Raw genomic sequence first — 20,660 nt, forward strand, 5'->3', positions numbered from 1 at the left:
TACAGTGTGCTGCCTGACCAAGTTTTGAAAGAGACATCTAGAAAGAGGGTCAAACTACAGGAATCAGCAAAATATATCACAACTTGTGAAAGAAAGGGCTGAGAGATAGCTTTGGAAACATAGTTTGCCTTTGACCTTCTGAGCTTCTCATTGGTCATTTCAGCATTTTAGTAAATTAAATGAAATATACTTAAGTATATGAGGATAACTGCTCTATCCAGTCTTAAAAACACAACAAAAAACATTGGGAAAACACACCAAAGAAAACCTGCAGATGCACATTTATCGTACCTTCCACAGAAGGGAAATGTTTGACTAGAAGTAATTCCAGAGTTGGTTGCTGGAGCAGAAGTCTGAGCACTGTCTCCTTTCAAAAAGGCAGCTGGCATCCTGCCCTTCAGAAAGCCAAGTTGTACTTCTTAGCAAGTGGGAGTTCCATGTCTCCCCTCTATCACTTCAGTGGGGCAATTCATACGTGAAGGAAGCGTTTAAGTGACTTGAGGAAGAGAAGACTCTACATGAGGAGAGCCATCAGATTAAAAGCCCATCTAGCCTGACAGCCTGTTCAGGACAGAGGTCAGTAACTAATGGCAAGGGAAGAACACAAAAGTAGGGAATGCAAATAACTACACATCTCCAGCTTTACCTACTGAGAAATGGAGAGACCAGAGAAAGGTAGATACTTCTTCCTGCACTCCTCCAAAGCCAGCCAGATGCTCAGCCATCTACCACCTCAACACCTCCCTCACTAACACATCACACATGATGCAGTCTCCATAGTCTGGACTCTCCTACAATTTCTCAGCCTCCTTGCCACCATACCAGTGGCCAAAAATCCCAAAGCAATGACAACTGATGAATTTTAAAGCAAGTCTGCCAACCCTTCTGCTCAGGAACCACTTCAGAAATTGTACATCTCCTAGAAATGAAGATGCTCTGCAAGGCTTGTGCAGAATGAGAGAACAACAGCATTGTCTTGTTAGTATTTGAACAACCATAGTAAAATTGAGGCCCAGCATGCTCTTTGGAGACCTACATTCCTTGGCAAAGTTCCTCCAATTTCTGTGAATACAGATCTGACTTTCAGAGCAACAACCATCACTTCAGCAACTACAAATGGAATTAAACACGGGAGATTTTTATAAAGCTAAATGTGAGCAATAGCAATCAATAGTATAACATCCATTATATTTATTTCAGTAGAAACCTAATTTTAATATAAATATAAATTTAGGATTTATTCTTCATTTTGCATTGTTTCCATGGTTTCAGTGTACTGCAGAGCAGTGTTCTGACACCTTAGATATGTGTCCTTGACAATATCAGGGGGAAGCTCTGATATCCAGGTACAGGTTTGGGTACTTTGGAGGCTAATAACAATTGTACACTGGTGAACAGCTGGATCAATCTGTACCGAGTACTTCATATGCCTGCAGCGCAACTGTTTCTCCATGCGTCATCGTATCAACCTTCTCTATTTTCCTGAGACAAGGAAGTGCTCTCACCCCTGTATTACAGGTCCAAATAAAGAGAAAATGGACAAAAATTCCTAGAGCAGGAGGTACTTTAGATTCCTTGGAATGGGCTTCACAGCAGATCACGTCACAAGGTGGCACAGGTGCTCAACCCAGCCACTGGGAAAAATAAGACTAACAATGTTCCTTTGCATTTGGAGTTTAAGATGCACCTTCCTTTGGGTATAAATGACTAGCTCCTTTCTTCCTGGAAGGCACGGTTGGATGAGAAAGATTATTATTTTGAATATCTGTTTCTAAATTCCACCTATGTTGAAAGCTTTTGTGAATCTAGTCCCAAATGGCATGTTCGAGATCATGATGGAAGTCTGTAAAGGCCACCCAAGTCTGAGATGGGCAGCCTAATAGCCTCTGTCTCTCTCACTTGATTTTGAGCATGTGAGGAAATGAGTTTCAAAAAGACCCAGGCAAATGGAAGTCTCTGAATTCTCAGTTTCTGCCTCCATAGCACCCACATTTCCCTAATGACGATGGACATGAACTCCATCTGGATGCTTCTGATAAAACCGAGGCACAGTGAGAGATGTTAAAAAGCAAACGGTGCCTCTGAAGTCTTGGCATTAACATCAACCCACCAAAATTAGCAGAGGTAAATCATGTGTCTCCAAGCAAATCTGAGGTTTGTTTTATAACAGAGATACCTAAAATGTGTGACACTTAAAATATTTTCCTGTCATGCTTTGTTGTAGATTCTGAGTAGGTTTTGTAGATAGAGACCACAGAAAGCACAAAACATCATGACATCCATTTCCACTTAGAAGGTCGAGAGTAACATGCTAAAAGTTAACAACGCAGAACTGAGACAGAGCTCTCTCCTACGTAAAATGGTTTAGAATTCCAGAAATGCCGCATGTGGCACCTAGACGTTCGGAATCAGTAATTGAGGAATTTTAGGGGAAATGGAAAAGCACATAAACTGTGAAAACACACAGCCCGAGTCAAGTGATTAGCACAGAGCAGCTTTTATGCCAGCCACGTTTCCCTAGAGCTGTGTCAGTCAGCATGGTCTCACCTGCTCTTTTCCACAGCAGCTGCAGCTGTTTTCACAGGCTCCCTTGCAGGGACCAAGAAGGAAGGGAAGACCAGAGGAGCCACTCAGAGCAACTGCAGATGCTAATGGCATAAGCAAGCAGGCAGACCTGGCCTTCAAAAAATTACCAGCATCAGTTCTGAGTGTAAGTAGTGTCTGCATCTTCCACACCAAACTGTTCTCATATGAAGCAATCTTCCTTAACAGCCTCCTGAAGGCTATTTTTGTTCTTATAACAAGACTGGGGAAGGATTCCTGGTTCCACACTTGGCCTCTCAGCCGTGGGGTCTGCCTGGTGGTTCACTGCCAAAGGTTTGCAAAGCCCAGGTATGCCACAGCAATGCTCTCCAGCCTTGGAAACCACACAGACACAAAACAGGTGCTGACGCTCTGCTCGTCTAACCTAAAACTGAATTACAACATGTATTTTCTTTGTAAAGAGAAAGTATCTGTAGCTAATTAATTACAGCAAGCTACTGCTCTGTTTCCATGGGATCCTTCTGACACCAGAAACTATCAAAAAACAGCTATCAAAGCAGATCTAGCACATGGATGGTGAGGGACAGAGTGGCCAAGAGGAGCAACATTCTATCTCTGTCCTGCACATCTTATTCCTTATATCCTCAAGACCAGTCCAGTCAGAAGGAACAGCACTGATTTACTAAGAGCAAAAGCAACATAAGATTATGACTTCTTTTAGTGGCTTATGAATAACATAGGGATAATAGCTGTCTGGGAGAAAAGGCAGCTCAAATCCTATACTTGTTCAGCAAAGATGATGTCGACAGGATATGTTTTGGTCCCAGGGATGATGTCTAACTTAACAGTTAAGCAAAAGGTCTAGTATGAACAATTCTTCTCAGATTATATTGTTAATTCTTCTACCACTGGAGGCTTTTGCTCACTTCCTGCTGAGGTACTAAAAACCCCTTATAAATATGAATAAATTGAACCTCTCAACAAGCCACCTGAGGTATGTATTATCTTCACTATAACAACAGGAACACGTTAGACAGACAAATAAAGGGTGACAATTTCAAACATAGGTTTCCAAAGTTTAATACATATTTTCATATTAAGACAGCTTTTTTCATTACCATCAAAAGTAAGAGGAAATAGAGGTGTTTGACCTCTTGGCATTTCTCTTAAAGCAATGTCTACACTACAGTTACACTGAACCACATGAGCTTGTTCTTCCATGATCCTAGCTATAAACCTGCTGTCACACAAATACCAGCATGCTTAGGAAGAGCTGAGCCCAGCACAGCCACTGGCAGACAGGGAAGTGGCTACTCCAGGCCCCTGTTCCACCCAACTGTCCAGGCTGCACGCATGGGAGCGTGGTCCACAGGATCCTCAGATGCCACCCAGAAGCTGAAGCCTTGGGCCTTCCTTAGGAGCAAAACAACAAGCCTGGCGTTGCACTACTGTACTTTCAGGGGTTGCCAACACTGCGAAAGAATCTCAGCCTGAGGCACATAACAAATAATAAAGACTTCACATATAATTCACAGTTCTATATAATAACCCTCACACAACTCTCCTGAACATGCAGCAGAGGATATCCATTGCTGACTGCATCTGGTCCAGTGATAACAGAAAGCACACTGTTTCCTCGGCAGCACCTCAAGCTTTCTAACATCTCTTTTCCAATAATTCCTCTAGCAGCAAGTACACCTGTACAGCACAATTCACTGCAAAATGTGTTGGACTGATAGGAGAGACACAGGTCCACAGAGCAAAGCTACACATTCTTGTAAGCTCAAAATTCTGTCTCTGGTATGATAGCCAAGGACATTTTCTTGACTATCACATAGGAATGGCTGTGTTCCCAAATTGATACTCTTAGTACAAAGATAACCTTGTGTCTCTGTAAATGGATATAAAACTGTGCCCAGCTGGTGCCCCACAAATGCAATATTTTTGCAAGTACAGATTAGTTTTCGATATTAAAGAAGTGAAAATCATGGCACTTTCCATTGTTTCTCTAGCAAGAAGGCATTTTCTCAGCTGTTGGCTTCCAGTACCAAATAACACATCGGACACAGTGTGTGCACTTGAGAAGCTTCTGCTGCTACATCATAGAAGGTTCAATCATCAAGAGCAGAGATGTGGTACAAAAGGAGAGCCGTTCTCCTTCAGTTCACAAAAGAACGTGCTTCAAAAGCATCTCTCAAGCACCCACACATATTGCAGAGAGCACTCTTATTTCACAGGCATTTCTGAGAAGCTTCTGCAATTCAGCTTCTAGAGATGGTGGTAAAAGTTCATGAGACAACAAGGCTGACAAAGCCAAGGAAGTTGAGCAGATATCAATAAGTTCACCATGCACACTGCTTTGACAGTTTAGGGTAGGGAAGAAGAAAATAAAAAGATGCTGGTGACCAAGAGTAAGTATTTGAACTGCAGTCTGATAGAAAAAAAGACAGACGACAAATAGGGAGCAGCATTCACCAAAAGCAAAGGAAAGAAGGAGAACATAGTGGCAAAAAACCTGCATCAACGGCTATTTTCCAAAGCAGCACACAGGCCTTAAACAAAACCAAAAGCTTCATGATCTTGTACTATTCAAACAAGTTTCAAAACATGGAAAATTCCATTACTCCCTTTTCATGGAAGAGGCAGTGGCAACCGTCATCTTTCAGAGAAAAAGAAACCCCATGGAAAAAAACCTACAAATTACAGATTTGAAACAAACACCTTCTTTCACCATTTCCTTTCAATTATTTTCTAAAGGTTTTCCATCTGGCATGAAAATTTTAAGTTGAGACAACATTACTTTGGGAAGAGCTGGAGGGTATGTGTAGGCAATACAAATACAGGCTTTAACGGAATAAACTAGCCATAGCATTGACAACTGACAGGCTATTATCCTTCAGTAATGAACTGACATGATGGTACTTCCTTTTGCTTTTCTTTGTTTCCAAATAAAGAACACTGTCTTATTACCTGTTGACTACTACAGGATGGTTCTCAATGTACTCACAATACTGTATTCACTCAATTACAGTTGTCATTTTCTTATATGTAAAAAGGGAGCAAAGAAAAACTGCATAAAGACAAACTACATGTTTCAAAGAAAAAATTTTAAAGTGTAATAAATACATGTAATTAGACAATTTACAGAATTGTTAGGCTTGTGAATCTTCCTTTCTTGTTTTTTGTCCTTTCAGTTCTTGCAAATATAAAAAGGCATCTTACTGTATTCTGTCCTTTACCTCTAGGATGCTTGGAGAATTCAGTACACTACCTAGGTCTGACAGGTATGGTAACCCAGAAAAATAACATCATGCTTTTCAACAGCCAGAGGGAAGACATTTAAATGCAACTAAAAACATCCCCAAGAAGCACAGTATATTAGGTTCACTAGTTACAAGAAGAACCAGAACAATACACTAGCTTGACAAGAAAACTCCTTAAAAAATAGAATCAGTAGATAATTATTAAAATGATTGCACATGAAGAAACAACTGAAGAGGAAAGAAAGTAAAACTGTCTGTAAGGGATTTTAACCAAATGCACCATATACCTAGAATACAAGATAAGTTTGTAGTGCATGAATATGTCTGAGTTCATGCAGTCTCAGAAAAACTCTGCTCAGAATTACTTCAGGGCATTCCATGAACACACAACTTGACTGCAACAGATGAAATGAATACAAAACTAGGAAGAATTTCACATGAATTCAAAGACAAAAAAATGAGGCTGTTTAAAAAGAGGTTGTTTGTGAACAACTGTATCACTGCTGAAGTGTTAAATCATGCAGCAAGGCTCAGAGTTTGCCAGTTTCAAAGGCTTTACTGTGTAAGTCAGCCAATCACTGCAAATGCCCACTGTGGAGAAAAGCCTCCCCCCCAAAAAAAACCTGAACAAAAAAAATCTCTACAGAAGTTAAGAATCTGCTTATTCTTCAAGTTTATGGCAACTACTAAAAAATGAAATAAACCTGAAGTTTTCTTCTCTGGGTAGTCTGGTAGGATGGCTTTCTTATCTTCGAAACCTTTCTCTTTGCAATTAGTGTTAATGCTTGTACGTCACCATCCGGACACAAAAGTCTTTCCTACCTACATCTCAGGTCTGTTTAAATCTTCCACAGTTAAAGTTTGCAAGATGTTATCCTCTGATGCCTGAGATCACATTTACCTCCAGCAGACTCTAGATCAGGGATTAGAAGTGAAGAGTTTAACATCAGCTAGGATTGTTAAGTTCATCTGATTATCCTTTTACATGTTGATGAAACATGGATCATGCATGGGAACCAGCTATATCTTACTCGTTAAATCAAGACTCTCAGTAGGCATGTTGGAAATAGCTGCATTAATGCTAAGTAGCATTTCCTAATTTGCAGGGCTCAAAACCACCAGACTAAGGGAAGTCATCTTCCACAAAGATAAATCAGATCTCCACCCTCTGTACTAGCACCTCCTTCCTTATGTGCCAAATTCCCCTTTCTGTTTGTCCCATTGCCCCTCTTTTCCTGTGTGTCTCATACTTCAGCAAGTTGCCAATACATATATATTAAACTCTTGCTTAGCATACATTTTAAAAGAAGAGCAAGCCAGCTGTCTTCTCCCACGTGCACATCAAGGTGCAGGGGTTAAAGGCTGTGAACTCCACCTGGATCCCCTTATTTATGTCAGAGAAAGAAAACATGAGACACAGCCTTCTCTTTAACATCCCCTAACAGCTGGCTTACACTTCAACTGATCATCAAGGTCACTATTGGTATTCTGCTTTGACATACCCAAACATTCTCATTCAGTTTAGAGAAAATTTAGACTCTTGCTTTGACATTACAAATGTCTCTTCCAGAGACGGATGCCTAAATTTGAGGCATTACTGAGCTTTATAGTGCCCAAGTTTCTCTACCAATCTGCTTCTAAGGTGGGGGATGGGGAGAAGGTAGGCAGCCCACAACATACAGTTTGTGATTAAAAGGAAATGGCATCAGAGAGGAAATACTGAAGTAACTGTTGGTTTCTTTTGTGGATGCGCTCAGTTCAAGAAGGCCAGGGAACTGCTGGAGAGAGTCCACCGCAGAGCCACGAAGACGATTAAGGGAGTGGAGCATCTCCCTTATGAGGAAAGGCTGAGGTAGCTGGGTCTCTTTAGCTTGGAGGAGACTGAGGGGTGACCTCATTAATGTTTATAAATATGTAAAGGGTGAGTGTCACGAGGATGGAGCCAGGCTCTTCTCGGTGACAAACAATGATAGGACAAGGGGTAATGGATACAAAGTGGAACACAGGAGGTTCCACTTAAATATGAGAAGAAACTTCTTCACAGTGAGGGTGCCAGAGCACTGGAATGGGCTGCCCAGGGAGGTTGTGGAGTCTCCTTCTCTGGAGACATTCAAAACCCACCTGGATGCCTTCTTGTGTAGCCTCATCTAGGTGTTCCTGCTCCAGCAGGGGGATTGGACTAGATGATCTTTTGAGGTCCCTTCCAATCCCTAACATTCTGTGATTCTGTGATCTCCATCTTCCTGAGCATTGATACAGAACAACGACATTCTTCAGCACAGTACGAAAGAGATAACATGACAGCATCATTATGGATTGCAGCTTAATGAACCCCTAAATTTCATTTTGTTCAGAAACAGCATCCAGGAAAATTAATAACACTGCCTCCTAAAGTAGAGTGGTATTGCCTTCACACCAGCTCATTCCCATGCCATCAGAGAAACAATGATTTTCCCTTCCTCCTACTGCTTATGTTCCTTCTTTTGAGAAACTTCAACAGAATTAAAAATTTATTCTACTTTCCTTTTCCCCCACCATGCAAGAAAAAAAGTTATTTCTGAACAAGACCACACGGTATTTTTAATTACTCACAAAATTAGCATTTAGATATCACTGTTCACCCAAGAGTTCTGTGGCACTTTAAAATTTCAATTAAATCAAGTATTCTTTTACTTTTTCACGCTTTGACGACCTACAGACTATTATTACTATATTCACTTTATCAGGGAAACTACTAAAGAAACTGAGGCACGCAATAGCTAAAGACCGGATTCTCCTTAAATTTGCATGAAGATCTGGAACAGTGCTGTTGAAGTGGAAGTGAATGGAGTTACACTTACTCAGAACTAGGCTAGTACATGGTGCACAGCAGAGACCTAATTATTCCAAAAGGCTCCAAGTACCCCTGTTGTAGAAGGAACAGAAGTAAAATCTGTATTCTGAGTCACAAACCTCTTCCCAATTCACCTGCTCGTCATAAAGAATCAAATCATATTTTTAGCAAGTGCAGCCAGTGAGGGGTCAGGAAAAGATTAAACAGCTATACCAAGGTCATACAGGATATTTGCAACAGAGAACATCTCTGAGTCCAGACTTCCCAATTTCCAGGATACCACTTTAATCACTTGCATACCTTTAAGCACCCCTAACCAAAAAGAAGAAATCCAAAGAAAACGTGCTGCATTTCCAAAAGTAGCTGAGCATCTTAAAGCATCCTGTACCTCATCAAAGGAACATTTCAACAGAAAACACCAAGCTTATTCTGCAAAAGCATGATGAGAAAGGGATACATGTCAGGCACTACCACTGAGCTCTTTAATGCACTTCCCTCGGCTAACTAGATCAACTCTGCATCATATCAATGGGAAATGTAAAGTTAAGCTGAGGTGTTTCAACTCACCAGATACCCTTTGATCAAAGAACTTAACAAAGTTTTTGTCTCTCCCCTCCAATCATTGCCTTATGCATTTTTAGAACATCTCCCTCTTTCAGAAAAAGTGGAGAAAGCTCTATTAAACATTCATTCTGGGAATTTCCAACTGGAGACACATGGGAAAAGTTATTTTCATCATGCTGCTTTCTTAAAACAGATAATAAATTTGCCTGCGACATCTGTATATGCAGTGTCAATAAAGCACAGCACAATATTTTATTTCTTTTAAGGATTTCAAAGAAACAAAGATGACTAATAACTCTGAGGATCAAGACCTTAGAAAAATCTTAAGTCTTTGGCTTATATTCTCTGCTGAAGGACTCAGGTCCAGATCAAGATGCAAAACAAAGAGAAACTTGTGGTGTAGTACAGAATGAAGAGTACCCTGGGGATGCAGGGGCAGAAGAAAAAGGTCATGAAATTCTACTGTTGGGTTAGCCAAAGAATAACAAAAAAATGGCTACTCCATGTTATAAAATACATTGAGGCTTACTCTAGGGTTCAATGATGTAGTAAAGCACTTCCTCTGGGTTCCCCTCTCAGACATATAGCATGTTAACCAGATTTAACCATAAAGATTCTGGAATTTTTCCTTCAGCACTGAAGAGAATATTGGCTTCTGGACAAATGTGTTGTTCTCCCCTTTGCAGTCATATTTTTCTTTCTCTCTTACCAAAAAACCTTCAAACATTTTCTGAGACTTATTTCCAGCTGATGGTACTTAAGTGCACCCATTAGTTTTGCCTACTCCATCCAGTTTGGCTTGCTCACTTGCAGTGCCTATTTCTGTAAATTTTTACAAAACCTGTAAATGTTGAAGCCATCCATCACTCAATTACATGACCACCAAGTACCAGAAAATACAGAACAAGCACAGACTCACGCAGTTCTTCCCGGTGCCTCTCTGTCTGTGCAAAAAACTGGCGAAGCTCCTCTGTGATTTCCATGTTACTCAAGTCATATTCTATCTCCCCTTCAGACTCGGAGTCCTCCTCCATTTCGGAGTCCCTGTCAGCATCTTCCCTCCCTTGGTGAGCATCTGTGTACTGCTGAGCTCCCCCACGGTACGGAGCTCTGCCACGTGGGCTATAGCTGGAAGAATAGTTTTGGGTACGTGGGAGATCATTCCCATCCCAATCTGAGTAGCGGCTCCTTGGAGAGGCTGCATAAGGATGCCATGGTAGGTGATAAAAGGACTCCATGGCTTTCCTGTAGGCTCTTTGGTGTCTACGCATCCAGCGCATGGCTAAGTCATAGTGCTTCCAGTATCTTGCATACACTTGCCGAGAATACCATGGCTCGGTGTCTTCCTGTGGGCAAAACAAGGGGGAAAGGAAAAGAACACAAAAAAAAAAAAAAAAGAGGGGGGAAAAAAAGAGGAAAAAAAAAGAGAAAATAAACAGTAATCGAGGGGAGAAAGACTGTAAATGCAAGTGCAAAGTCTGCCTTTTAATCATTAGTCATCCTTTTCCTATGATAAACCATATAGATCCGAAAGAAGACAAGTACTAACACAGTGCAAGCACACCACACTTCGTTACCCTTACAAGATTGTTTTTGCATCAACACAATGACCAGTGAAGAATTAGCAATAGAGGAGCTGTAGTGTCCAGAATGTATTTTCCAAGTGTTCGTGCTACTACAGTGGACATCAGTTCTTTTTAGGGGATATGCCCTGTGAATATATTCCACGGTTCCTTAGGCACTCACGTGAGTTGCAATAACTGAATCATTCCAAGGTGTATGTATTGAAGCCTACACCTGATTTCCAAATCCGCAGACAGAAAACACAAGAGATTAAAATTCCTCCATATTAAACAAAGGCATTCATTTTATCCAGTAACATATTTCCTCCATCTGCCTGCCAAAGTAAGTTTCCCAGAAAAGGTCAAATGGCAACTCAGCCAAGTTCATATATCCATCATGGCCTTGATCAAAAACAAGACTGTATTTAGCCAAGTGCAAGCTGTCAGTAAATCTCCCTTTTGTACTCATCAGCAACCAACATATCAAAATGGGTAATAAAGTACCACTGATAAAGTACATGGAAAAATAGTTCTGTAGAACGAAATACACTGTAACACACCTTCCCATGTCTTCCAGCTGATCTTAGTTTTCCTGAAAAAACTGTTTCATGCTGTTCAGATTTCACAGGCAAGTACAAAGCCCCACAGTCCCTCCAGCCTTAAGCCCCTTCCTACAGCCATTTCATCTCCCTCCTCATCCTACTCGCAAAAAGAGGGGATAATAGAGGATCTTAAAAGAAGGCCATAAAGTAAACTAGAGACTACAACAATAAATAGCAAATGTTTTTTAATTCCCCTACATCTTAATTACCATTAAAAATCTTCTATCTGGGCCAAAACGGATTGCCTGTACTTTAAATTGGAAGAATTTTAATTAAGCCATGTTTTGGCAACCACTCAAAACTATGGCAAGATTAGCTGAGCTTTTCAGGGATGAATGTGACATTTACAGTCCTTTACTAGTTTGTTTTTTTTTTTTTTAAAAAAGGGCATGCAAGACAAAAATCTTTAAGTATGTTTTTTTGATCTGCACTGGCACAATTCCGTAGCCTTAAAAGAATGATTCGCTGAAAAAAAAAAAAAAATCCCAAAACAAAACAGGAAAAACAAACCTAAGAAATACTTTCCATTTAATGCTAACAATATCAAGTGAGGTTAATTTCATTTACTTACATTTGTTTTCACTTTCTTGTTCTCAGGCAATAATGCAAATGCTAGAGAGTTTGGAATAATAATTTTAACTTTCATGTTTCCCTTCTTTCTGCAAAATTGAAACCATTATCTCATAAGAGATTATAAATGCTCTCTCTTTTTAAGGTCACTGTAAGTGCTCTCAGAACCAAAATACCTCCAGCTAATAGAGTCCATAAAGAAAATGCACCACAATAAACTTGCATTCCTTACAATATTTCTGATCAAAAATTGCACCCTATTTGTGAAGGGCTGTGGGGCTCAGCTACATGATTTAAAACTCTGGACAAATTATATTTTTTGAAAAGCAAAAATTCATGGAAGTGAAACTTCATTCTGATTCTCCTCTTGGTCTAACATTGCACTGCTACAAGACCATGCATTTCAGAATATTTATTCCGAAAATGAGTGGGTGCAAGAAAAAGCATCTGCCTTCCATATGGAATTTCTTCATTCTTAATAATCCAACCACCTAAGAGCTAGGATGAAAAATGTTTTATTTACTGTTCTTGCTTTGCTTAAGAATGTCACACTGACTCCTCATCCGTCAGCAGTCAGATGAGAATGTCCTGTTGTCAAATCTGATACATTCACCAGTTACTTTTAGAACATGTTGTCTATTTTCTCTGCTACTTAAAATCCAGTTTTGAAACACCATGAAGCTTAACAAAAGCAGGTATCTCCTACATTCTACGTATTTCCAAATAAGACAATATATTCTTTTGAAGTTCAAAAATTATCTCCAGTTCTTCTATAATGTCTCTAAAAAGGGCCTTGATGACTTTACTGAAAGCTCTGGAATCCAGCTGGCAGATCTGTCTAGCTGACTAGCTTCAGTTATTAATTTAAGAGAAATGAAGACAAAAAGCCAGTTCATGTAGACAGAACTGTGATGCTGGTGCCTGTCCAACTACTTTTTGTGGCTTTTTTGTTGAAAATGACCCTTGAAAACCCCTTTTACATTTGAATTTTAAAAATACATCTGTTAAAAAAGAAATTACAGAAATGTTTCACATTAGGGTGGAAAAGGGAAAGGAACACTTTAAAGTCTAACTTAGTTCTATGTCTGTGCTTTTTCAGCTGCGAAATAAATGGAAATAAGAGATTTCCTCAAGGAAACAAAAGCTATAAATCTAAGGCAAATAACCAAGAGTCCTCTGTTATTTTCCTGTTATGTCTCTGGAGTCTTCCCAGAAGTAGACAAATCACTCACTGTTGTAATTTGAATTCTATTTTCAAAGCAATTTAGCTACTTTGGCATCTTATTTTTACACGTCTGTACTGACAGTTCAATAACAGTGTTTACGTGCATTTTGTATATAGAATGTGACTAAGTCATCACATATTAACCCATAAAGACCACTTACCATCTCTTGTGGAGCTCGTTCTGCTGATTAAGGTGAACTACAAAAGAAAATAGTACCTTTTTAATTCATAAAAGTATATGTATTAAGCTGGCCACAAGCACTGAATGTATTTTTGTTAAACTTCAGTACTATGGCCTACAGCTATTAAATATCTCTGTTGTGGCTAGTTGAAGTCTCTTAATTACAGTTTTTGATCAGCATCAGTAACAATCTCATTCCTTAAAATCCCCCATTACAATAAGAAGGTTAAAACAGCCTTCTACACAATGCAGCCTAAAATGCTGGGGCTGAACACTTTTTTCCCATTACCCTTTTCTATTTTCTCCCACACTTTATTCTTCTACAACCTTTAATTTCCAAATAAATGCCAAATAAAAATCATAAACTTAAATGAAATGCACTGTTCTCACTTTTTAGTGGTGTCTGCACAGGGACATTATAAAAGAAGCAATTACCATAAAACGATTAAACCTGTCTTGACTCCATTCAAGTAGTAAAGTTTCTTTTTAAACTTACGATGCACTTATAACCGCATACAATCCCTTCTTTATTTATCTTTTTTTTATTTCAGACATCTGATCCTGTCTCCCATAAAGAAAACACAAGCCAATTCAGGTTGCACTCACATTTTTTAAATGTGAGGAAAAGGCTAAAGGAAGAGAGGTAACTGGAAAGAACAAAAAAAAAAAAAAGAAAAAAAGGGGAGAGAGAGAGAGAGAGAACAAGATATCTATAACCACCAGGCAGGATTTATAATTACCATCATTTTCAGTGTGATTTACCAGTGTGAATCACTGAGAAATATTCTGACTCTCTTCCCTACCTGACAAGTATTATATTAAGATGTTAGCCGCTTCATCCACATATTTCTCCTGAAACTCTCATCCTCAACTTGAACTTCTTGTTAGGTGAGTGCCAGTGAAATGTAACAGAAACTCAGTACACTAAACTATCACTGCTATCCCTAAGACATGGTCAAATGCTATTCCCAGCAACACTGGAATATGGCCAAGACAGCACTTACAACTGTTCTAGATTTATACCAGCATAAAACTAGGATTCTTCAAAATGCATACACACACATTACATCCACCAGTTGTGTTCTGCCTCATATTTAATAATAATGATTAAACAGCAGCTTTTTGCCTCTTAAGTTGTATTGTGTGAAAAGAGAATGGGGATGGGCCATGTTCAAAGAAACTGCCAATCATGCAGCTACCACAGAGGCAGATTACCATCCTTTGCAAAGCCCACACTGCGCTCAAACCCACAAACCCTTTGTCACGCCAACCTACCTACAAGAAGCCCTACATGCATGAGCAGCCCCATCGCAATCAGTGGGGCAACTCATGTGAGCAAAGGATTGCAGGATCAGGCAACCAAAGTGTTTGAGTTCATTGTGTTTGCTCCTGCCTGCTTGAAGGAAGACAAAAATTTTGTACTGAGGTCACTGTAAAACACTGTGGTGACTTGTAACACTTGAAACACACTTATACATGAGAGAATCCTTCATTTTAAACATCTTATTTCCCATGCTAGCTGTCTTCAAAACTCTTATCTCCTCTTTCATGACGTACACATATTCTTTTTGTCCCTTTCCCATATACATCTGGATACTGTCAGGGTTGCCATAACATCATCTTCTCATACATATAAAAGCTAGCCATGGTAGCCAATTCTTCCATTTTCCACTTCAGAAAAATTATGTGTATTTCATCTTAACTCTAATTCCTACATGACAAAAGATTTTTTAAACTAGCTTCAGCATAAACAGAAATGAGGTTCAGAGCTTAATGTAAATACACTTTTAAAAGCAGTAAGTGAAGTCTAATACTTCATTATTATAACGCAACACATACATATGCTCTCTGAAGGGGGAGGAGAGGGAAAACTCTGGCAAAGTTATCCAACTATATTAGGTCGCCAAATATGAAAAACCTGTTTTGCCAAACACAGAAACTTTAATTACTTTCATAAATCATTTCTGAAACTTTAGATCACAAATATGAAGCAGAGCACAACAATGTTGCAAGCTGGGACACTAAATTAAGAATGAGTTTGTTTTATTTTCAGCTGAATTACTCTTCCAAAACAAGCTACATAAAACACAACACATGACAAGCAGAAAATACATGTGAAAAACTCTACAATTTATAGCTTTAAAAATAAAATATGGAAACATCTGAACATACGTAACTCACCAGCAAGCGTAGAATTTAAAATAGGAAGAGATTTGTTTGCCTATGCTGACCATTAATGATGGAAGTGTTATTTTTTTATATTATTACTTCCTTTTCTTGGTTTTAAAATATTTCCCCACTGAAAATTAAATATGGATATAATCCCTTTCATCCAATTATCAAAACTTATCAACTTGAGGCAAGCAAGCATTAGTGAAAATAAATAAATCTGATCAAAGCAATGACAGCATTTAATTCCTTTGGAATCAAAAGAAGCTGAGATAATGTTTGTCATATTGTGAGACACAACCATGGAATACTGTTTTTTATTACTTGGTAATATAATTCATACTCTGGCAGCAAAGCCCTCCAGTGGTGTATTGGATATAGTGCTGCTACATGGCTGCTATGTGGCTGCCATCCTGGAGGTGACAGGTACAGCTCAGAAAGACCTACCCAATGTGGGATCAAGAAGGGTTTGACTTTATTCAGAATACTGATGAGCACAAGACTAATTAGCTTGTTGTATGGTAAGCAGATTTCAACAAAAAAAACCCATTTATATAAAGCTCTCCTAAAAAAGCAAACCACATTTAAATCGGAAATGCCCGAAACAACAGATGATCACATCCTTTGCCCACCGCTGCTTTTGTTCCTGCTCTTTTCAACTGTGAGAAGTGCCTTCTTTAGTCAGGCCAGAGATATCCCTAACTCAGTATCGTTTCTGGCAATGGGTAGTAAGAGATGTTCAGTAAAATATAACACTAGAGTACACATACAGGAATTGCTTTTCTGGGTGCATTTCTCCCAATTTCAGCAAGTGGCAGTTCAAATACTCTTTTTAGCTCGAAGCTGGTTTTGGCATTTAAAGTCTGTGTAATTTCTCTGAACCCAGGAATACTAAGTGTTTCCATGACATCCCACAGCAGTAAGTTTCACAATTTAAGGTGTTAAACATCAATTTGTGCTGTGTATTTTGAACTCACTCTACTACATATTCTTTAAAAATATTTGAAGAGCTCTGTAAGAAAAGCATGCCACGTTAACAACATCAATAGCGTGCATCTTCCCACAAACGCTTATTTCATTTTATACTTCTAATGCTTACTCTCAGAGCACAATTACCAGCAGAAGAGGGAAATATCTCAAATGTGTTTTGACACTCTGCTTCAGATTAATACAGTGCATTGCTGCTCTATGACGTTAACTTTAATACCGAAGCGCCCTAGTTACAGTCACACAGAAATATAAGCCTGTGATTCCTGAGACAGTTGGTACCACAAATTATTTCACTTTAAAAGAACAAAGAGTAAAAATTCCCAACACTATACATTGTGTTCTTGTTTGTGAATGGCTGGAAAGACAAGACTTGTCTGGCTCTTAGGAGCTGCTCACCATCACCATAGGAGAGTCAGCTGGGCTACGAAGACCTACCTATCACTACGATGTCTTCACAGCAGTGTCCTTATACCAAGAATAGTAACTCCTGTGAATGGAAGGGAAACAAAGTACACATCAGACAAAATTATGTTAATCGCAGGGACAACACACATTTAACCACTAGACCTGCAAACAAAGCAAGCAGATCAAACTTTAGCATTATGTATTATGGCTCCTTTCACCAGAGCAGAGCCTGAGACTGTGTAATTCCAAAAAGAGGGTCTTTCTTTTCTGAGAACCAGGACGCAAACCCAAAAGCTATTTGGGCCAAAAATCAGAGGTCAAAAGTTCAGTGCTAAAAGCTGTACAACTATGAGTAGCCCCAATAAGCTCATGTTTCATACGTGGATTGTCAGTTTGGTCATAAACGAGGAACAGGATGAAACCTCTACATTATTGCTTTTGAAGGCAAAACCCGTTTTCTTGGTCTCACAGACGCGGCGCCCAGGCTCTGGCCAGTGACTTTTAAGAATCACAAAACCGATGAACTCTCGTCCGTGCCAAGTAGGGCAAACAATTACATCTAAGGGCTGGCAGGACACCCACCCCTACGCCCAGGCTCGACCCGGCCCCAGCCCCAGCACACGGAGGACACACACCCCTCTCCCGGGGCGCCCCCTCCTCAGGCCAGCGGCCGGCACTTTGCAGAGGAAGGAAAGGGGAAGCACCCGAGCCCGCACAGCCGATCTGCGTGCCACAAACACCACCCTCCCGCCCCCGCCAGGCGCCCGGGCTCCGACAGCACGTCTCCCTCACAAGCCGTTCGCTTTCGCTCTCCCGCCACCGCTCGCCCGGCCCTCAGCCGTCCCACCGCGGCCCAGTCGGGCGGGAGGCCTGGGCCGCAGCCTGCGCAGGGGCAGCGCCGCCTCCGCACCCACCCAGGCAGCCTGCGGCTCCGGCGGGCAAAGGGGAGCGGGGCGGGGCCGCTCTGGGGCTTCCTCCCTCCCGTCCTTCCGGCGCGGACGAGCGCGGCGCGGCGAGCGGCGCTTCCTCCCGCCGCTCCCGCCCGGCGCGGCCGCTCCCCGGTCCCGCGGCGCCACCTCGTGGGGCTGCGGGGAGACGCCGGCGGGGGGTCCGGGTCCCCGGGGCGGCCATGGGTCCCCCGACACCGCAGCCGGCTCTTTCGGAGTGGGGGTGCCCCATGCAGCCACCTCATAGCGTCGGTGGTGCCGGCTCCTACCGTCCCCTCCGCCCTGTCCGTACCCGCTGCGGCCCCAGAGCGTGTGCAGCGCTCGGCAAGCTGAGCTGTTTCTCAAAGCACTGGAATACTTAGGCGTCTGTGGTTTTTTGGTTGGCTGGTTGGTTGTTTGGGGATTTTTTTTGTTCTTTCTTCCTCTCTTTGTCTCTCTCTTTCTTTTTCTCTCTCTCTCTTTTTTTCTCTCTCTCTTTTTCTTTCTCTCTTTCTCTCTCTCTTTTTCTCTTTCTCTCTCTCTCTCTTTCTCTCTCTCTCTTTCTCTTTCTCTTTCTCTCTCTCTCTTTCTTTCTCTCTCTCTCTTTCTCCCTCTCTTTCTCCCTCTCTTTCTCCCTCTCTTTCTCTCCCTTCCCTTCCCTTCCCTTCCCTTCCCTTCCCTTCCCTTCCCTTCCCTTCCCTTCCCTTCCCTTCCCTTCTTTTTCCTTTTCCCAATTAGTTTTCAAGCTTTATGTTCAGGTTCTGTACCGCTACCGAGCTGCTCTACAGCTTCCTCACAGGGGGAGGAGGAGGGGCAGGTGCTGATCTCTTCTCTCTGGTGACCAATGACAGAACCTGAGGGAATTGCACGAAGATGTGCCGGGGAGGTTTAGGTTGGACATTAAGAAAAGGTTCTTCCCCCAGAGGGTGGTGGCCACTGGAACAGGCTCCCCAGGGAGGTGTCACGGCCCCAAGCCTGGCAGTGTTCAAGAAGAGACTGGACAAGGCCTCAGACACATGGTGTGAACTGTGGGGTTGTCCTGTGCAGGGACAGGAATTTGACTCGATGATCCTTGTGGGTCCCTTCCAACTCAGGACATTCTGTGATTCTATGATTTGAGTATTTTCACAGGACGGTGTGTGAGCAGCCCGTTCAGGGCCTGTCATAGCTGGCAGAGCAGGGATTGCTTTTTCCATTTTGCAACATTTTACACCACCTATGTTAAATTTGCCTGCTATTATCCGGTGAAATAATGTTGTTCTGTGTTTCTTCGTGGTCAGCAAACCCTGCAGCTTTACCGTACTGAACAGCACAGTACCCTCCTCAGGCTGTGCGCCTCCATCATCCTGTGCCCTTCTCTGGACAACCTGTGGCAGGGGGGGCTCCCTGGGGTTTCATGCTCACTGGCAGAGCTAACTGTATTTCTCCTCTCTAGTTTCCTTGCTTTTAATTAATACTTCCAGTACAAGAAACTTTCATTTTATTCCCATTTTTTTCAGGTCTCCTGGTGTACTTACTGCCTTAGCTGCTTGCCTGCTGAAAATGCCAGCAGACCATATCAATACAATTTCCCACAGTTACCTGCTGAAATTAAACTCCATTGGAAGGTTTAGATTGGATATTGGGAAACATTTCTTCATGAAAAGGGTTGTGAGGCACTGGACCAGGCTGCCCAGGGAAGTGGTGGAGTCACCATCCCTGGACATGTTTAAAATACACGTAGATGAGGCTCTTAGGGACATGGTTTAGTGCCAGATTTAGGCTATGGTTGGACTGGATGATCTTAATGGTCTCTTCCAACCAAAATGATTCTATGATTCTATGAAACGTGATTTCACTTAAAAACCCACACATATCGAGTCTCCTTCATATAACAAATTTCTACATTTATCTGTCATATATGTACTGAAGTTATTCTTTGAAATAATTTCTACTGATTTGTTTGGTATGGGCCTCAGATTTAATAGTTCATAAGATCTTCAGACGTTTTTAGGAACCTCTTTTACTAATGTTAAGTTAGCTACCTTGTGCTCTTGTACTGAGAACTTTAACTGATGCAATTTGATACTTGAGCTTAAGAATAATTCAGGATTCAATTTTGTGTTTCTTTCAGGACTCCTGGGGATATACTGTATGGCCCTGCAGATCTGCTCTTGCTCAGTTTCTCTGTTTTGTCACCTGCTTTACAAACACTTAAGGTGAGAAAGATTGTCTAATGCACCTCTCAGTATGCTAGCATGGGAGTTTCTCCAGGGTTCTCTATGATGAATACGAATGCAAACCAAAACCAAACTAAACCAACAAAAACCAAACAGACCAACCATTACTTACTAGCCAAATCTTTTGAATGTTCAAATCAGAGCAAGCACCAAAAAGGCATAATAAGCCAAGATGTGAACTGATCCCTTTTTTACTGCTGTTGTATCCTTTATTTGGTATATTTTTCCTTCTCAAGATAATTCTGATTCTGTTTATGGCTCTTGCAAAAGAAACAATGGACTGGTTCACATACTTATCACTTTGAATTGTCTAATCAAAAATACTTGTTGTGGACAGGTCTAAAACTATTTGTATGTATGTACTGAATTTGATCACCTCTCCACCAAGCTGCGTTGCAGTGCAGTTGCTGGTCATCACATTGAGGTGTTCATTTTTTCATCAACAGGATTTGGACAAAACTTTATATCTGGTCTCTTCAGACAAGTAAATTACAGACAAAACTGGACATTGCTTTACTTGCTGTTATCAATGTAAAGTCTCAAATTCAAAGAAGTATACGCTTCTTTGCTGCAGCAGTTTACTGCATTAGCACAAATATAGTAGGAG

General features: G+C 41.0%; 1 protein-coding gene across 2 annotated transcripts in view; it reads right to left on the reverse strand.

Moving 5' to 3' along the window:
• The window catches only part of GEMIN8 (gem nuclear organelle associated protein 8), a 28,147-nt gene extending 10,284 nt beyond the window's left edge, over positions 1 to 17,863 (reverse strand). The window contains exons 1-4 of one of the 2 annotated variants that reach the window (XM_065646686.1): positions 17,823 to 17,863; positions 16,939 to 16,990; positions 13,325 to 13,361; positions 10,124 to 10,550 (exon numbers count right to left, since the gene is read on the reverse strand). In XM_065646686.1, coding sequence (XP_065502758.1) covers positions 10,124 to 10,550; positions 13,325 to 13,327 — 430 coding nt within the window. In that variant the 5' untranslated portion in view covers positions 13,328 to 13,361; positions 16,939 to 16,990; positions 17,823 to 17,863. Of the gene's footprint in view, positions 1 to 10,123; positions 10,551 to 13,324; positions 13,362 to 16,938; positions 16,991 to 17,700 lie in introns of both variants that reach the window. The other variant, XM_065646678.1, reaches the window with a different exon arrangement.
• Between the last annotated feature and the right edge of the window lie 2,797 nt (positions 17,864 to 20,660).

The sequence above is a fragment of the Caloenas nicobarica genome, chromosome 1 (assembly GCF_036013445.1).
Source record: "Caloenas nicobarica isolate bCalNic1 chromosome 1, bCalNic1.hap1, whole genome shotgun sequence".
Lineage (NCBI taxonomy): Eukaryota > Metazoa > Chordata > Aves > Columbiformes > Columbidae > Caloenas > Caloenas nicobarica.